At 40.5% G+C, this 20,426-nt stretch overlaps 1 protein-coding gene across 1 annotated transcript in view; it reads right to left on the reverse strand.

The window, feature by feature from the left end:
• CSMD3 (CUB and Sushi multiple domains 3) overlaps window positions 1-20,426 on the reverse strand; it is a 646,074-nt gene that overhangs the window by 197,525 nt on the left and 428,123 nt on the right. Inside the window, exons 22-26 of the mRNA XM_087931634.1 lie at window positions 20,111-20,280; window positions 15,229-15,385; window positions 14,077-14,268; window positions 10,711-10,837; window positions 9,756-9,958 (exon numbers count right to left, since the gene is read on the reverse strand). Coding sequence (XP_087787760.1) covers window positions 9,756-9,958; window positions 10,711-10,837; window positions 14,077-14,268; window positions 15,229-15,385; window positions 20,111-20,280 — 849 coding nt within the window. The remainder of the gene's footprint in view (window positions 1-9,755; window positions 9,959-10,710; window positions 10,838-14,076; window positions 14,269-15,228; window positions 15,386-20,110; window positions 20,281-20,426) is intronic.

Genomic DNA, 20,426 nt, shown 5'->3' on the forward strand with positions numbered 1-20,426 from the left:
GAAAAAGCTACATAGGATTAGATTAACAACTCTTAATGCCTTTTTGGCTATGTAGTTATGGTGGGCTTTAGCACTTAGATCATTTGAGATGAGTACTCCAAGGTCCTTGACAAAGTTTGGATCCTCAACAAGGTCTTAACTATTCAGCCTGTATTTTATTTTCTGATTTTTTCTACCAATATGTAAGACAGAGAATTTATTTGTTGAGATTTGAAGTTACTATTTGTTTGACCATTCTGATAAATAGTTGAGGTCTTTTTGAAGAGTATCAGTATTGTCTGTGGTGTTGAATAGCTTTACATCATCAGTGAAGAGAACGCAGTTGCTCTTAATATGATCACAGAGGTCATTTATGTAGAGTATGAAGAGAGTTGGTCCTAGAACACTGCCCTGGGGGACACCACTGTTGACAGGTACATAATTTGATATCCGACCATTAGGCTGACAAACCTAATTGGAAGCTCCAAATCTCAAGACTAGATTTTGGCTTGCCTTTTGAAACAACCCAGGCGAAGCCTTTATTCCTGAGACTGTTTTGATTTTGCCATATGTTCCTTTCCTTGTTATCTACTTGGTCTGGAGCCAATCGCTGTTCTAATCTAGCAGCTGTGGGTAAGCTGAAACCTGGAACAGAATTGCTGGGGGAAAGACAAAGTAAATCTCTCTCTACACTAACACTGACATATATGTGTGGGTGAGTGGGGCAGCACAAGAATTTGAAATTCAGTCATATGACTGTCTGAGTTTAGAACTTTGGAACCAGATCATAAGCATCTTTAGGGAGATCCAATGTAACATTGAATAGTCCCTAATTGAACAGTTGTAAGTCAAGAACTATTTGCATGGAGGTACGTATATAAAATAAAGCAGTATTGCATGCATATGTATGTATATATGGCTGCTGTGTTTCAGTGCCCAATACACTGAGAATATTTTGATGGAAGGTTAGCAGGTACAGTATTAAATATATTCTTACTTTGAAAAATACTCTCAGTACTATCTATTTGAAACCCTCCTCTTTTGCTTTATTTTTCTCTGTAGGTCTGACCTTCCCCTCTGTGTTTGCTATATTTGGGAATGGGAAAGGACTATTATCTTGTAAACACAAATGTTTATTTGACCTGCTTTCTCCCCCTTTCAAATGTGTTTTCTTTCTCAGATATTTCAATTCTTTCTTTATAAGCTACCTTCAGAGAAGGTTTTCTGAAAAGCAAAAAGGAAAATACACAGTTTTCATAACAGAAAATACAAATATGCCTTGCACATTTTTTTAGTTAACTAGGGGACTCCTCCTTTGAATCATATTCATTATCACCTCTTTGCTTTAAAATTCCACAACTGGTTACATTTAAAGTTATTTCTAAAATGAAAATCCATTTTATGTATGCAGGGGGACTCTCTTTCTTGGACTAATAATGGAAATTGGGCCGCCATGTTAGAATATACATTGTTGAATATCCCTTGTGGACCACAGTGTTTAGGTCAGGAGCACAAATCCATACAACTGATTAGACAAACTTCCTGAGTTTAAATGCCATATTTTATTGGGTGTTTGGAACATGATGGCAGAGTGGTTAGAATAGATTAATGTGAAGTTAAAATACAGCTACATATATTTCTTGTTGGAAAATTGAACATAATGACAGCTGTTATTTATCAAAACATTTCCTTCCTTCCTTCCTTCCTTCCTTCCTTCCTTCCTTCCTTCCTTCCTTCCTTCCTCCCTCCCTCCCTCCCTTCCCTTCTTCTGTTTGCCACAAACAACTAAACACAAAATGTTTTGTATAGTACCACTGAAATTTTATTTCACTTTTTGGAAATACTCATTTAACACATACTGTAGAATAATATTTACTTTGTTTGTAGCTATTTCACATTCATGATTCACCATTCTGTGATGGATAAATCCCAAGGTCTCCTGTACTTCTACCATCTCCAAAATACAATTACAGACTGGGAGGGGGAGTCCCATTTAAGTTCTTTGTATGATGAAATTTTATCCCTTTTCAATTACTGTATTCTAAGAAGTTCTATCTGCCTAATCTCCCAGCTCTATCGGTCTCAACAATGACTTCCAACTTTATGCCATTACGAAATTGCATGAATACATTGCCTTATCCACTGCCAGGGTTATTAAAATGAAATATTAAACATTTTTCCCAAGACTAATTCTCAATCGTCTCCCTTGAAAGATTCTACCCATAGAATTCAGCACCTTTTCCTATTCATGAATGATTTTACTTTTTTTTTTAATACCTCCAACTCACTTCCCATGTAATATCTATTAGCCAGCATGATTGAAAATCTCAGCAATCTTGTGAAAAACTCCTTCTTATCTCATTCATATCATCAATTTTACCAGGACTAATCAGTATTATGAAGAACACGTCTGACTAAACATGGTTAACATTATTCAATATAGAAATAAAATTGGATGCAGAAATGCAAGACAAACCCACAAAGTTTAAACTAAGCCAGATTATCCATAAAGTATAATTAAAAAAAAAATCAAGTCACAGATATAATAGTTAAAAGCATCACCTATTTTTGTATGCATTGCTGGTCAAGTACAAAGCTGTAATCTCATGGTTACATTCATCACCCTAACCCACACACAAACACACTTGTTATTAAACTGTTTTTCAGGTGATAGTAGTGGAATACATGAGTTTAGAAAGCAGAAGTTCAGAGTTTACTAAATATATATTGTTATGTCTGTGGAACTGGTTGGAATCCCCAACCAGGTCCGCTGTTTGAGTGGGAGCACCAGCAGCTCCCATTGGTTGGCTCCGTTTCACAGCCGGCTATATAAGCCGGCTGTCGAGCAGAGCCAGCCGTTGTCGCCCGCTGGTCTGCAAGTTAGCAAGCAGACGCGACAACCCTTTATTCTTTGCAATAAAGCCTGTTAGTTGTACGCTCTGGTCTCATGCCTCTTCCTTACCATTGCTCCACAACACTGGCGATGAGGATGGGATGGTCGAAGGCTAACCAGACGCGTTTATTCAAAGAGCTGTAAGTCACGGAGAGTGAAGCCACGGGCACTGTAGCCGCAGCCGCCCCACGCTCGCAAAGAGCGTGAAATTCAAACTGATATTGTTTGAGCTGATTCGCTGAAATGAGCCACAGGCACCGCAGCCGAGGCCGCCCATGCTCACCAAGAGCGCGATTTTCAAAAAGAGCTACGCAGCCCAGAGAGACAGCCGCAGCCGCGTTCTTTTAAGAGCGCAAATTCAAATAGCGATTGAAGAAGACGAACCTGTTCTTTTCTCCACGATGAGTACTAATTCAGCATTCCCTCCATTCAAACCAAACGAGGAAACATGGGACTCCTACAAAAATCGATTCAGCCATTTTCTTGATGCCATCGGTTTAGCCGACGCTGCAGAGCATAGGAAGAAGTCCTATTTCCTGAGTTACTGCGGAGCCGCCGTCTTCGACACCGCTACAGCGTTAGTCGCACCCCGCGCCATCAGAAGCGTCCCATGGGACGAGCTACAGGAAATACTTTCAAATCACTATTCGCCCAAACTGTCCCAAATAGCCAGAAGGTATGCCTTCAGGGTCAGGAAACAGGCAGAGGGGGAGTCGATCAACGAATACATGGCCGCCCTGAGAACAGCCGCTTTACAGTGCGGATTCAAAGAATATTTGGAAGACATGCTGTTGGACCAGATCGTCTGTGGGGTGAGAGACCTGAGACTCCAGAGGCGTTTACTGGCAAAAAAGGACTTGACTCTAACCTTAGCCATGGAGGAAGCCCTGGCTGCTGAGCTCTCGGCCCAGTCAGCAGCTGAAATTCAGGGCACTCAATCTAAACCCAGCACGCCAACTGTCCATTCTGAAGAAGTAATCAGCGAAGATGACCCCACAGATACATCTGACATTAACCGCCTTAAACATCAGAAGCCTTCACAGGTAGGAGTGGGGCAGAGAAACAACTTCACCCCCAAACAACCTCCCATGTGCCTAACCTGTGGAGGCTCCCACCCTAGGGCATCCTGCAGGTTCAGAAACGCCATCTGCCTGAACTGCCAAAAGAAGGGTCACATCGCTAGAGTCTGCCAAGCAGGGCGATCTTTACCTCAAAGGCCTCCACCACCTCCTAACTCCCAAAGGCAAGTGGAGGACTGCTATACCTGCTACCACGCTAACCATACTTCCCAAACCCCTGATAAAATCAAAATTTCTGTTTTCCTAGAAGGTAAACCCTGCAGGATGGAGGTGGACACGGGATCCGCGCTCTCAATCATCTCCTGGGATACCCTGAAGAGGATCCAGCCCAGACTGTCAAGGAAACAGCTACAAAGATGCCACTTGACGCTGCGGGACTACCAGGGCAAGAACATTCCTGTCCTCGGGAAAGGCAAGTTCCTTGTTCAATTCCAAGCCTTTAAAGGCCATCTGCCTCTAGTGGTTGTTAATGGTACCCTCCCTAGTCTATTGGGACTTGATTGGTTTCCTTCTCTCGGCCTTAGTGTAACCGGGATCCATGCTGTCTCAACTTCTGATGTAGATACACTATTTTCTGATTTTTCCGATGTATTTAGCAATGAGCTGGGTTGCTATTCGGGCACCCCCATATCATTTTCAGTAGACCCCCAGGCAACCCCTCTTCGTTTAAAACCACGTAGGGTACCTTTTGCCATCCGTCCCAAATTGGACACAGAACTAGACAAACTACTTAAGCAAGGGGTGCTAGAACCCACTGATTTCGCTAAATGGGAGACCCCCATAGTCACCCCACTTAAGAAAGATGGCAGTTTGAGAATCTGTGCGGATTACAAAACCACGCTCAACCGCTATCTGCAGGTCAGCGCATACCCTGTCCCCGTTATTCAGCATCTGTTACACACTTTCGAACCCGGCACCATTTTCGCCAAGTTAGACATGTCCCAGGCATACCAACAGTTCCCTGTCGATGAGCAGACAGCGGAATTACAAACCATAGTCACGCACAGGGGGGCATTCAAGTGTAGGCACCTCCAATTCGGGGTCAGCGTGGCCCCAGGCATTTTCCAGTCACTCATGGAGAGGATTCTCCAGGGTCTCCCAGGAGTGGTCCCCTACTTCGATGACATCTTAGTCTCAGCCACAAACCGACCCCAGCTCATTCAGAGAGTCAGGACAGTGCTGGAGAGGTTTAGGCAGCATGGCCTTAAACTTAAGAGGGAGAAGTGTGCCATCGGCACTAGGCAGGTGGACTTTCTGGGTTATAGAATAGACGCCTCTGGCATCCACCCCGTTGAGTCCAAGGTGAAGGCCATCCATGAGGCACCCACACCAACCAACAAGACTGAACTTCAAGCTTTCCTGGGACTCCTGAACTTTTACGCCTCATTCCTCCCGCACAAGGCATCGGTCGCTGAACCATTACATAGGCTGCTAGATAAAGACTCGCCCTGGCACTGGGGACCCAAGGAAACCCATGCTTTCAAGTCAGTCAAATCCTTACTCACATCAGAAGCGGTTCTAGTTCAATTCGATCAACGTCTTCCCCTGGTCCTGGCTGCTGACGTATCCCCTTTTGGCATTGGGGCTGTCCTGAGCCACAGACTCCCCAATGGTTCCGAGGCACCAATTGCTTTCTTTTCTAGGACCCTTTCTCCAACTGAGAGGAACTACAGCCAAATCGATAAAGAGGCCTTGGCTGCAGTGGCTGCAGTTAAGAAGTTCCACGAATTCTTGTTTGGCCACCACTTTGAGTTAGTGACTGACCACAAACCTCTTTTAGGACTTCTGTCTGGAGATAAGCAAACCCTGCAGGTACTTTCACCCAGAATGACCAGATGGACCCTGTTTCTGGCCGCTTATTCATTCAAGTTAGTGCATCGTCCCGGTAAGAACTTGAGCCACGCCGATGCCCTTAGTCGCTGCCCCCCGCCAGTCCCAGTCGAAGACCCAATGCCTATCCACACCATTTTTGAGGTCAACGAACTCAAGCACCCAGTGACAGCCGAGGACATCGCGGCGCACTCAAAGAAGGACAAAATCATCGCCCAGGTTCTGGACTGGGTTGGAAGGGGGTGGCCGGAAACTCAATGTACAACTGATTTTGTCCCCTTTAAAACCCGCCAGCACGAACTGTCAAAGTTGCAAGGTTGTCTATTGTGGGGAACAAGAGTGGTCATCCCAGCCTCCCTTCGAGTGCCCATCCTGAAGGTGCTTCACGAGGGTCATCCGGGCATCATAAGAATGAAGGCCCTGGCCCGCAGCTACGTCTGGTGGCCCGGCATGGACGCTCAAATCGCCAACTGGGTAAGCTCTTGCCAGCCTTGCCAACAAACCAGGGCTGCCCCTCCAGCTGCCACGCCCGCTTGCACGTCGACCTGGCTGGGCCTGTACATGGCAGGACCTTCTTGGTGGTCGTGGATTCATACTCCAAGTGGATTGATGTAGCCTTACTGCCCACAACCACCACCCAGGCGATAGTTAAGGCCCTAACCCGTCTATTTGTCACCCACGGGCTTCCTGACACGCTGGTTTCAGACAATGGCCCACAGTTCACATCGTGTGAATTCAGCATGTACACTGCTAACTTGGGTATCAGACACGTCCTTACAGCACCATTCCATCCCGCTAGCAATGGGATGGCAGAGAGAGCAGTTAGGTCAGCCAAGGAGGCACTCGCCAGGTTTGGCCAGGAGGATTGGCACTCTAAACTGTCTCGTTTCCTGCTCAGCCAGCACACAACGCCCTGCACCACCACCAACAAATCTCCTGCCGAACTTCTAATGGGGAGACACCTTAGAACCACCCTGGACAGGCTACACCCCCACTACTGCCCAGACACCCCCTTAGGGTCCGACAGTCTGGTCAGAGACTTCGCCCCACAAGACCTGGTATACGCCAGGAACTATGCGGGGGATCCGTTGTGGGTGCCAGGACAAGTCGTGTCAGTCACAGGTCCCAGGTCCTACAGGATCCTCCTAGAGGATGGACGTTTGTGGCGGAGACACGTGGATCAACTCAGAAGGCGGCGGAAGGGCGCGACAGATACCAACCCATGCCAACCTGCCAGTGCCAACGACGCCTCACCAGTGCCTGACGCGGATCCCCTGAGGAACCTGGTTTTCCCTGACGAGCGAGAGGACTGGCGGGAGAACCCGAGTTTCCGGCCAGAGTCACCAATCCAGCCACCGAGCGACCCAGTTGACCAGCCGGACCTCGAGACTCAGCCGGGCCAACCTGAGCAGGGGTTTTCATCAGCACCACAGGACACTACGCCTGGGCAAACCCACGCCCCGATGACTGCTGAGGCACGTTCCGAAGACCAGGACTTGACACCTGCCGACAGTTCACCCGAACTGTGACGTTCTGGTCGCCAGCGAAGACAACCCTCGTATCTACAGGACTACGCATGTTCCCAGCTAGGGGAAAGGAGTGTTATGTCTGTGGAACTGGTTGGAGTCCCCAACCAGGTCCGCTGTTTGAGTGGGAGCACCAGCAGCTCCCATTGGTTGGCTCCGTTTGACAGCCGGCTATATAAGCCAGCTGTCGAGCAGTGCCAGCCGTTGTCGCCCGCTGGTCTGCAAGTTAGCAAGCAGACGCGACAACCCTTTATTCTGTGCAATAAAGCCTGTTAGTTGTACGCTCTGGTCTCATGCCTCTTCCTTACCATCGCTCCACAACACATATCATATTATTTTCATGCAGATCTGCTAATTCCAATTGTACATCTACAATCATGATGAGATTAGCATTCTGTACTGTTCTGTTTTAATTTTCCATCAATAATATACACACAAACAAGGAAACACATAGGCTCTAAGAAGAATTAAATCTTTAGTCTGATTTATCTTTGTGTGATCCGTTATTTTGCCATCATTTCCACATGCCTACATTTCTGGAATCCCACTCTGAAGATTACAAAATGGTAAATGTGAGTAATTTGTTTGGAAGTATCGCCCTCAACTACTGAAGCTGATACTTTGTTAGTTTTGCTGGTGCCAGGAAAAAGCATATTCTCCCAATGAATGATTTGAATCCCAGCAGGAATGTTCAAAAGATGTGATCAGAATATTAAGATGCTAACCACAATGGTGCCTTGAAGTTCTGAAGATGGTGCCATTTTTAGTGCATCACAGAGTTTCCAATCATACCAGCATGACCCCGAATTTGATTTTATCGACCATGTCTTGCAATTACCCTAAATCATAAACTAACAACTGTACCCTCTACAAACAGATTGCTGTCAACATCACAAATTAATGATTTGGGTCTAAAAAAGTTAAAGGATGAAGAGTGACATATATCAATGTTTAATTATCAACTCAGTAGATGTATGTTGAAACTTAGATGAACTTTAATTTTCATGTCATGTATTGGACAACATGTGAAAGCCTGATAATTATAGCAGAAGTCATTGCTGATAACAGTAAGTAATAGCAGTTTGGTTTTCCTTTATACAGAGATTCTACATTTAGTCATTTATCAGTATATCTATTCAACCTGGGTTTTCTGCTAATTTTGCTTCCTTTAAAAGACTTCTATTTATTTTATTGTATTGGCAGCACAAACTTGGAACATGCCTGATTGACACAAAGCTGCTGCACAGTTTGGTTCAAAAGTATCCCAAGCAATATATTTCTTTGTGTCTTTTATGAGATAGGGAAGAAAAATTCAGCAATTTAACTCTTCAAAGAAGTTTGATTGTCAACAATCAAAGCTACTGAATTGTACCAAGTTTCAGTCTGGCCACATACTGAGCATTTTGTATTTCCACTGAATCAAATGTTAACTTTAAATAAATTTAATGAAAGAGAAAGAATTAACAAAGGGAGTCAATTAATAAGAAAGATAAAATGAAATTGTGGCAGAGCAGTCTTTTTTCTTTGATATTATGGATACTGCATTTGAGTAAGATAAAGAAAACACTTTTTTGAAGTTTCATAAAATACTGTTTTGTTCATTAAAAAGAAATCTGAAAATCTGGAATAAATTAGATCATATGAAACACCAACTAATATATCAACTAACTTTATTTTGAAAGTGTTAATTTTAATATTTTAATATTAATTAATAATATTTTAATTTTAAACTGTTCTATGTTGGCTTGTATGATTTGGGAAATTTGTCAAAACCTAATTAATTCATTTTAATTTAAAACATTTACAGACTGCCCCAAGATGGCCAGTTCTATATCATGTATATAAACAGGATAATTTTAAATGATTTCTTAAATTTAAAAAAAGGAAGCCAATTATATATTAGGCATAGTGTTCTACATAGCATAGGGGCTAAAGAGAAAACCTGTCTTCTGGTTCCAGACCTCTTCATTACAGGCACAACCTTAAGGCAGGCTATCTCATAATGTGTCAGTGCACACCATTTTGGAAAGTCTATGGTTTGTCTGGATTATACCATTGTTATGCTTCCAGATACAATTCAAGATGCTGGTTATCCTATTTAAAACCCTGTAAATGGCAGAGCCAATCTACTTCTGTGACTGCTTACATCTGAAGATCTCTGCCTGTCTTGCAATATCCTACAAGAGTATATCTCCAGATCCCTTTTATTAAAAGGGCCAACTTGTGGGACTGAGCAGTTGTGCTTTCTCTTTTACAGTGTCTGAACTATGACCTACTTTAGTCCTGAGCCTGCACAGCCCTGATCTTTATGGCCTTTGGAAAGACTGTGTTGACCAAGGATGGAAAGGACGAGGAAAACCGGACATCCAGATATACAGACACTATAAACTAGAAGGAAATGTTTGCAATATTTTGACTACTCAGAACCACATGTGTATATCAACTTACTTGAAAATTGAATGGCAAATCCAGATTTGCTGATATAGAAGTCTGTGTCAAATTGTATTGTCACTATGTTGAGAGTGCTGTGGATGCCTTCTGGAATAAGAGAGCCACTAATTTCTTTTAACAGCATGTCATTTTCAGGTGGACCATCCCAAACACGTAGGATATCATGTGAGGCTTCAGTATCAAATGCTAAAAATTGGAGACTGTAAAAAAACACCAAATATTAATGTCTAATTCAAATAAATAAATGAAATTTATTACAATTTATTACAGTTACAGTTTAGAAGGGATCAGGACATTTGGTTGATAATTAAAATATCTACACCAAGAAGCCTGCCTCTCAGGTCCTGAACAGCGTTGTTCTCTTTAATGGAGATTGTCCTCTATGGATCTTTATGCCTTGATTTCAAGACTTCTTATGTAGATCTAATATGACTAAACATTTGATGTACATACAATGCATACATCAAAGTTCTGGCACTAAATGGAAATGTCAGATGAGGCTTCTGTACAAGTGTAACAACTTCTGTAGCTGTTAGCACTGCTGGACAAGAAGTCAGAAGGAAGGCAAAGTAAAGCAATGAAGACATCCATTACATCTTAGAGATTCCAAACAACCATTAGCCCTTTTTCAACCATCAACCCAGCCCCAACCCCACAACTACAATATTCCATCTAGATTTGGAACAAATATTTGTTCACCCAAATCTGTGGTAAGTCATTTTAGCCCCCCAGATAATGTAGTAGATAAAGCGACTACTATATCCTATCTGCCAAGCACTATTCCAGTAATGCTTATATTGCTGTTTCCCCCCAAAATATAAATTAATATAACATCAAATTTTGAATAAAAGGCAACATTTACACTAATAAATGGATTCCAGATGGATTTCTTAGTTTTTGTATTCTAAAATATTTTTTTTCTTAGTCTATCAGTTAAAGTGTCCTGGAGTACCTGACAATGTTTCCTGGATCTACTTCAATGATCCACATACAACGCAGATTATTATCATACGGAAAAGGGTAGCCCGGAGACAAGATTCTTCCTGAAGATTCTCCTTTAAAACGACCTCCACATTCAGCTGATAAAAACAAAGTGGAAAATGGTAATTATTTCTCATAAATATTGATTAGGATGTTTCTGTAGCAGCTAAAACATGTAGAATAGGAAGGGTTTAATTCCAAACCTATGATAACTTGATATCTGAGTTAAACAGCAGGTTGTCCTCACTTACTGATGGCCTCACTCAGGAACCACGCAAAGTTACAAAGGCAAAGAAAAAGGAGGTTCATGATTAATCTTTTAACTTGTAGCTATCCCAGCAACCCTGTGCTTATATTATACACTGCTCAGAAAAATAAAGGGAACACAAAAATAAGACATCCTAGTCTGAATGAATGAAATATTCTTATTAAATATTTTGTTCATTACATAGTTGAATATGCTGACAACAAAATCACACAAAAATTATCAATGGAAATAAAATTTAGCAACCCATGGGGGTCTGGATTTGGAGTTACACTCAAAATTAAAGTGGAAAAAAACACTACAGGCTGATCCAATTTTGATGTAATGTCCTTAAAACAAGTCAAAATGAGGCTCAGTAGTGTGTGTGGCCTCCACATGCCTGTATGACCTCCCTTCAATGCCTGGGCATGCTCCTGATGAGGTGGTGGATGGTCTCCTGAGGGATCTCCTCCCATACCTGGACTAAAACATCCCCCAACTCCTGGACAGTCTGTAGTACAATGTGGCATTGGTGGATGGAGTGAGACATGATGTCCCAGATGTGCTCAATTGGATTCAGGTCTGGAGAACGGGCGGGCCAGTCCATAGCATCATCTTGCAGGAACTGCTGACACACTCCAGCCACATGAGGTCTAGCATTGTCTTGCATTAGGAGGAACCCAGGGCCAACCGCACCAGCATATGGTCTTACAAAGGGTCTGAGGATCTCACATCGGTACCTAATGGTAGTCAGGCTATCTCTGGCGAGCACATGGAGGGCTGTGTGGCCCCCTAAAGAAATGCCACCCCACACCATTACTGACCCACTGCCAAACCGGTCATGCTGGAGGAAGTTGCAGGCAGCAGAATGTTCTCCATGATGTCTCCAGATCCTGTCACGTCTATCACATGTGCTCAGTGTGAACCTGCTTTCATCTGTGAAGAGCACAGGGCACCAGTGGCAAATTTGCCAATTTTGGTGTTCTCTGGCAAATGCCAAATGTCCTGCACGGTGTTGGGCTGTAAGCACAACCCCCACATGTGGACGTTGGGCCCTCATACCGCCCTCATGGAGTCTGTTTCTGAACATTTGAGCAGCCACATGCACATTTGTGGCCCACTGGAGGTCATTTTGCAGGGTTCTGGCAGTGCTCCTCCTGTCCCTCCTTACACAAAGGCGGGGGTAGCAGTCCTGATGCTGGGTTGTTGCCCTCCTATGGCCTCCTCCATGTCTCCTGATCTACTGGTCTGTCTCCTAGTAGTGCCTCCATGCTCTGGACACTATGCTGACAGACACAGCAAACCTTCTTGCCACAGCTCGCATTGATGTGCCATCCTGGATGAGCTGCACTACCTGAGCCACTTGTGTGAGTTGTAGACTCTGTCTCATGCTACCACTAGAGTGGAAGCACTGCCAGCATTCAAAAGTGACCAAACCATCAGCTAGAAAGCATAGGAACTGAGAAGTGGTCTGTGGTCACCACCTGCAGAACCACTCCTTTATTGGGGATGTCTTGCTAAGTGCCTATGTTTTCCACCTGTTGTCTATTCTATTTGCACAACAGCATGTGAAATTGATTGTCAATCAGTGTTGCTACCTAAGTGGACAGTTTGATTTCACAGAAGTGTGATTGACTTGGAGTTACATTGTGTTGTTTAAGTATTCCCTTTATTTTTTTGAGCAGTGTAATTCAGATGCTTAACAACCAGCACACATTTATGGTGGTGCCAGTACTCCATGGTCACATGATTGCTACATGTAGCTTTTGCAGATGGGTTCCAAAAAGCAAAATCAATGGGGAAGCTGATAGGAAATTGCCAATTAATGACTTAAGTACCCAATGACCTGTGGGAATTTAATACTGCAGTAGGAACTGATATTATAAGTTTAGTAATGTTGTAATGTTGCACTTAACAATGGCTTTGTTTAGCCATGGAGTTTCTGTCCAAATTCTGGTTGGTAAGTGAAAACTACTTGTAATATGCAGAGTGTATATTGTTCTCCTCCATTTCCAATATCAATTGGGATCAAAAGAGGAAAAAGAATCTGACTCTTCTAATTATTTATATAATCACTCAATGCCTTTAACTGTTGAAAAAAATAATGAAGAACAAGGTAAATCTTGGATCTTTAAGTGCAACAGAAAAAAAAATAACTTTGAGTTTTGATGATTAGATCTATTTATGATAATAGAAGTACTGTTTGTGAAGGTTCACTCTAGTTCAAATAGTCATTGATTTATAGGTTTTTCTCTGTTTCAAACAAAGTCAGAAGTTCTCATGTTTTATAGTTTGTTCTTGTTGCTTGTACTCACTATGTTTTAGTTATCCCTTTCCTTTTCCCTTTCCCTTTTCTTTGCTTTTTTATTTTATACTTTTTTAAAAAAAATGTTTGAATAAAAAAGAGGAATGAAGAAAACAAAATGAGTTCATGTTCTAGAACAACAATATTCAGAATCTCCTCCATACAAATAAGTGTGATGTGATGTGATGTGATGTGATGTGGTGTGTGTGTGTGTAATATGTATGGTTATGATGAAGTTTGTCAGTAAAATCAGAAAAGACTTATTCATAAAGATCAGTTGGGACATGATCAATCAGCATCTTTCCATATGATCTACATCAGAACATTGCTTTGAGAGAAAAGACAAAAAGTTCACCAAATGAAGAACAATAAAAATAAAAGTACTACTTTGCAAAGTTAGTCTAGAGAAAATAAGGACTGGTGGGGACATGATAGCAGTATTGCAGTATTTGAAAGGTTGCCCCAAAGATGAAGGGGCCAACTTATTTTCCAAAGCACAAGAAGGCAAGACAAGAAACAATGGATGGAGCTAATCAAGGAAAGAAGCAACCTGGAATTAAGGAGCAACAATGAGAACAATTAACCAGTGGAACAGCTTATCATCAGAAGTTCTGGGTGCTTCATCACTGGAGGTTTTTAAGAGACCACACAGTCACTTGTCTGAAATGGTATAAGGTCTCCTGCTTGAGCAGGAGATTGGACTGGAAGACTTTGACGGTCCTTTCCAGCTCTATTCTGATTGATTGAAAGTGATAGAGGTATATTTCTAATAACAAGAAACTGATTACCGATACAAGATGGCAGGGGATAATCCCAAGTTCTCCTTTCTCCAGTCATGCATTTTAGAAGACTGCTCCCATGGAGAGTGTAACCAGGATTACATCCATAAATGATAGTGCTGCCAGCAAAATGACCTTGATCACTGATTTTGTATCCAAATTGTGGAACACCTGGATCTTCACAGTGAGAAAGTTCAAAACCTATAAAAAGAAGGAAAGAAAATCAACAGTGTTTCCAACCTAGGATTTTTGTCCTCAAAGCATAGATCACAATTTAGGCTGTTTAATGCAATGATTTGTTTCTTCGTAGCTATGAATGTATGCATGTATGTGTGTGTGTGTGTGTGTATGTATGTATGTATGTATGTATGTATGTATCATTTGAGCCTGGTGGCATAGTGGTTAGAATGCCATAGTGCAGACTAACTTTGCCCACAGTCTGGAGTGCAATTCTTAGGGGTTCAAGGTTAATTCAGCTTTCCATCCTCTGAAGATCAGTAAAATGAGGATTCAGATTGTTGGGAGCAATATGCAAATAATGCTGACATTCTAAACCACCCAGAGAGTGCTGTAAAGCACTATGGGGCAGTATATAATTTCCTGGGCTAGTGTTTTTGTTACTACTATAATATTTTGAATTGATGATGAAAGGAAGAAAATTTGATTTAAAAAAGTTTAAGAGACTTCTTTATCACCAGTCAAACATTTTGACCTTCCAATGGACAAAATGATAATCCAATGTATTTATTATTAATAGTCAATATATATTAGCTTGGGCATATATTTGGATGACACATTATGCAACTCTTTTTAAATAATGTCTATTCAATATTATTTCTGATTAATTTGGAGTGCATTGTTTTCACCAAGTTTATAGCACTAGTAATAGTACTTAGACTTATATACAGCTTCACACTGCTTTACAGCACTCTCTGCATGATTTACAATGTCAGCATATTGCCCCAAACTATCTGGGTATTCGTTTACTGACCTCAGAGGGATGGAAGGCTGAATCAACCTTGAGCTGGTCAGGATCAAAGTCCTGGCAATGGGACTTTGTCAGTCTGCAATATTGCATTCTAACTATTATGCCACCATGGTAAAATAAAGCTCATGATAATTTCTTAGTTGATTCTTTATTTTACTTTCTGAAATACTTACTGGTATATACGAGCTGAAACCCTTCATCTGTACCTTCAGCATCTGAATTAAATTCAAGCCAAATATGATTTGAAGTACTGCTCAGCGTTAGTCCTCTTAGAGAAGCTCCAGTAAATGCACCCAGCAAATGCGCTGTATTATCTTTCCCATCATATATCTGAAAAGCAAACTGACTTTAGATAATTTCAATAAGCAGAAAACAGAGAGTAAACCACAAAACTTCCACTGAGATAGATCAGGACTGCTGGCTTTACTTAGTTTGATAACACAGAGTATTGTCTCAATTTCTTACTACTTTTTAAAAAATGCCAAATTACTTAAAAACAAAAATCCATGATAAAGGTAGGACTTCTATTTCAGTACATAATTTGTAAACAACTGTTTACACTGAGAGTCAGCATTTTAATGATGGCACTCATTTTCTCTTTTCAAGTCATATTAAAAGAGTCTCTGAAGTTTATTTCTTTGAAAACAGTTTACTAATCCATATACTGATATCAAAACAAAGCAAATGACTACAGTGGGACTAGCAAACAAACTAGCTATAAGTCTTTAGGACATTGTAATCTATATGCAGATTAGACATCTAGGCTGCGTAGTTGGCTTTGAAGTACCAATTTATTTATTATCTTAAACAATTTCCACTCCCCTGCAGATATCCTTGGAAAAAAAGGGGAGCATAAGAAATTCTTGAAAAGATAAGGATTATGTTCACTTCATATACTTAACTTGGTTACTAAATTAACCCATTTTATGGGTTCATCTAAAACACTGAATTTTAAACTTCCAGATATTCTGTTCATACAACATACAGAGGAGAAAGAGGGAGGGAAGGAGAGACAGAGAGAGGGGGGGAGAATTTTTACTTTATTAAAACATTATATTATAAATATGTAATTACTAGATGCTGAACTTAAAAAAAAAATATTAATTTAACTAAGGCACTAATAACGTTTCCAAATTTCAAGAGATAGTTTACATTTGTGTGTGTCTGTAAAGTGATATAGACCTGATCTTAAGAAGAGGAAAGGAATAAATGAATCATTAAGGTGGGACTTGCAGAAAAGATCATACAGTCTTTATGAAGAGGGAAGTAGGAGAAAGAAACTCAAAATAACCCCATCTTGATTTTCTTTAGTATGAGATGCGACAGAGAGAAACTTAAAGAGGCTTTTGAGATTCCGTTGTTCTACGTAATCACAATGAAGAGAAGTCCTAAAAACCCTGATTATTAACCTATTTCAAGACCTGTTCCAAGACTTACAGCAATCACAAATTGACCCTTGTGTGGTTTCACATATTTATGATCAAGGCATTCAAGCACAGCAATTACTTATGAAACACAGTACATTAAACAACTACTACTTCTGGGCATGAGGTTTCATGAGATTCTATGGGATATATTCCCAGAAAAGCATAGGTTGAATCTCAGCCTTAAAGCAGTTCTTCCTCTAGACTCCAGGGTGGAGGTGCCTAATTAGTCCTTAATTGGTATCCAGATTTAACCCAGGCCAAACTGTCCTTGTCCATCCCCACAGGTATACCTTCAACTCTGGTTGCAAGAAGATCAACAGGAGATTATCTCCACTGTACATCTGCTCTTAGGAAGCAGGATAAGGAGAAGAATAGCTCAGGCACCACTCAGGTTTCAATTAGGAAGGGAAGTGAGACATTTGTTGTATATCTAAAGGTCTTCTTATCTAGACCTCAATTAGCAGTTATAGGAAATCCTCCACTTAGAGCTATTTATTTAATGACTGTTCAAAATTACAATAGCACTGAACAAAGTGACTTATGACCATTCTCACACTTATGAACTTTGTAATCTGGGAACCCCCTCTCCCAAAAGAATGAAATATTTTGAGGAATATTTTTTAAAAAGCAGAATTTTGTGTTTCCCCAAAGGGAAAAATGGAGAAACATGTTTTTAGAGGAAGAAAGCAAACCCCACTTTCCTTAATAGTCCCAGTAGATAATTTGTGCCCATTAAGAAAAATTGGCCCAGCCTATTCAGAAACCAAACTGAGGAGACAACCTTTTAGAAATTCAGATTTGGTAATCCATTCAAGATAGGATATTCTGAAACAAAGGCAGAATCGTAGGATTTATCCCTCACTCAAAATCCAACACAGGGCAAAGCCATTAAGCCACAATAGGAATTTTCCAACACCCTTTCAGAATGGTCCAAACTTCAACTAAACATAGCTCAGACAAACACCTAGGATGACCCCGATAAGAATCTAACAACAGCCAATAGAATACATATTCTTGCACAGGAACAGGAAGCTCAAATATAAAGCTCAAAGAAGGTATAAAACCCCCTCACTCTCAACTCCATCTGGTCAGCTGCACCAGAACCATCTGTTTGGTGGTTCGGTTCATCATTAAACCTTCTTTCCAATCAGACGTACACATTTCCAGTTTTTTTTTCCCCAGCTTGGAACTGAACCAGATGAATATTTCTTCCCATAGCAGCTTCCTCCCAGTCATATAATAAAAAATATGAGTGTTTGGCAACTGGCATTTATTTACAATGGTTGTATTTAAGATGGGCTTCTATGATCACCCTTTGCAAACTTCTCAGCTGGTTTCTGACAAGCAGAAGAAATGGGGGGGGGGAGCCAGATTCACTTAATGACTGTTTGGTTCACTTAACAACTGCAATGATTTGCATAACCAAAAGGGTAGTAAAATTGGGTGCAACTCCCTTAACAACTGCTTTGTTTAACAACAGAAATTCTGGTCCTAATATTGCTGGTAAATCAAGGACCATCTGTATTGCTGAACAACAGAAACAATACAGCTTTTTCCTGAAATCAATATGCATCCAGGACTGTATTTTCCAAATTCAAACCCCTCTCTGGGCTGTTAAATTTTTTATCAAACTGAAATTTTAAATAACTGGTTTGCATGAACTGGACAACAACACCTCTGCTTTAAATCCAGGAGTTAGTGTGCCATAAACTGATGCATTTATTTTACAGAAAAGTATGCAGATATCATTGAATTAACACCTTCATTTTAATATCGCACCTCTACTTTGATCTCAAAACTCAAAGCTAGTTTTAATTCCATTAAAACTTCAGATATCAAACAAAGAAAGCAAATAAAGAAAAGCAAACATGACCACAATACAAATATTTTCGAGGATACCCTATATGGTACTATCCATTCTGTTTTAAACAGTGACCAGTATGATCTTTCACTGAATGATTGATTGATATTTTTATGATAAAAATGCTTATAGCAGCATTCGGGAATAATGAAATATAACTATACCTAGGCACACACCCAAAAATGTACATTCAGTTAAAGTTCAGCTCATGCGACTGTGTAAGGTTAGTCAGAAAAAGTTTCATTTCAACAGATTGGAAATGATGGAATAATTCTGTGAAGAGTTTTACTTGGATACTTAATTTGACATTCTTTAGTGCTACATAATGCTTTGCATCTTCCTAGACCAGTGTATCCTCAACAGCTTTAAGATTTTCCTCACTGGCTGGAAAATTCTGAATTCCGGGAGTTAAAGTCCACTCATTTCAAAAGCTGTTCAGGTTGAGAAAACCTGTCCTAGACTCTTAAATCAATTGCACCTTAAATCTCAATCAGAATCATTTGCTAATAAAGCGTTTCATAAAATATAACAGAAAATGTTCTTATAAGTTCTACGAAAACCTTTAACACATATTTCTGAATAGGGATATTACTTTTGTTATTTTAAACTATCAATACACCCAAATTTCCCTAGATAATGTAATCTTTAGGATTACAACCTTAATGTTAATTGTTACACTTAAAAAGACAATACATAAAACATTTGGATCCTCAAGTTATCCAGCAGCATACTTCCCTTGAATAAATCCTTGTGAGCAAATTCATAAGAAATTGCACTGACTGCCATTAGGCAAGCAAATTCATACATGTAGTCCTCCTGGACTTACAACCACAATGGAGCCCCCCATTTCTGTTGCTAAGAGAGACAGTTGTCAGGTGAATTTTTGCCCTGTTTTATGACCTTTATTGCCATAGCTGTTAAACAAATCACTGCAATTGTTAAGTTAGTAACGTAAATCTGTCTTCCTTCTTTTGCTTGTCAAAAGGGGATCACATGACTCAGGGAGATTGTATCGATAATAAATACAAGTTGCCAAACTTTGGAATTTTGATCAGTTGACCATGGGGAATACTGCAACTCAGTGGTGGGATTAAAAAATAATAATACTATTGGTTCTGTGGGCATGGCTTGGTAGCCGTGGCTTGTTGGGCTTGGCAGGGGTAGGATACTGCAAAATCTCCATTCCGTCCCCATTCCTGGGGAAAGGTTACTTCAAAATCTCATTATCTCCCCACCCCACTAACCTGCTTTCCAGCTCTGGTCTCCTCTGCAGAGCAACAAAAGAAGACCCAGCTGATCAGCTGGGACTCAGGAGGCAGAGAATACATGGGGCTGGGGCCAGTCAGAGGTGGTATTTTCCAGTTCTCCAAACTACTCAAAATTTATGCTACAGGTTCTCAGAACTAGTCAGAACCTGCTGAATACCATCTCTGCTGCAACCGTTTTAGCTGTGAAAAACAGCCATAAAGTTCTTTTTTTCAGTGCAATTGTAACTAAACAATTTGTTGTAAGTCGAGGATTACCTGTATCGATTGCTGTTAATATATACTGGTATACATACAGAGATGCATCTTTATACAGCCTGAATCCATGATAAAATAATAATAATAAATCTCATTATTATTTATCGTTTTAACTATTTAAAATAAAAACAAAGCAAAATGCATTTTACTTTTTCTTGCTGGTTAATTTGAAATAATTTATGATAACCTGATTAATGACACCTATTTTCAGAAATAAATGCATCCCTACCAATATCCAACATACCTTAAGAACATCTGCTTGTGCTAAATGGAATGTTCTGGCAGAAATATTAATTCCCTTCCCTGCTTGCACCTGAATGCTGTATATACATTCATGATTGTTGTCATAGTTGAGGGGATAATTGGGGGATAATAATATTCCTTCATTAGTGGTGGCAGAAGCTCCACATTCAGCTGCAGGTAAAACAGAATTCAGTGTGTAACTCAATAGAAAATAAACATGAAATTGCATTGCAATTTAATAACTGTCCTGCCTGGTCAATGTAAAATTCCTGATAGATATAATTATAAGGAACAAAAAAAAAGTTCATTTTCAAATT

The sequence above is a fragment of the Pseudonaja textilis genome, chromosome 3, assembly GCF_049901715.1.
Source record: "Pseudonaja textilis isolate UNSWEBS1 chromosome 3, rPseTex1.2, whole genome shotgun sequence".
NCBI lineage: Eukaryota > Metazoa > Chordata > Lepidosauria > Squamata > Elapidae > Pseudonaja > Pseudonaja textilis.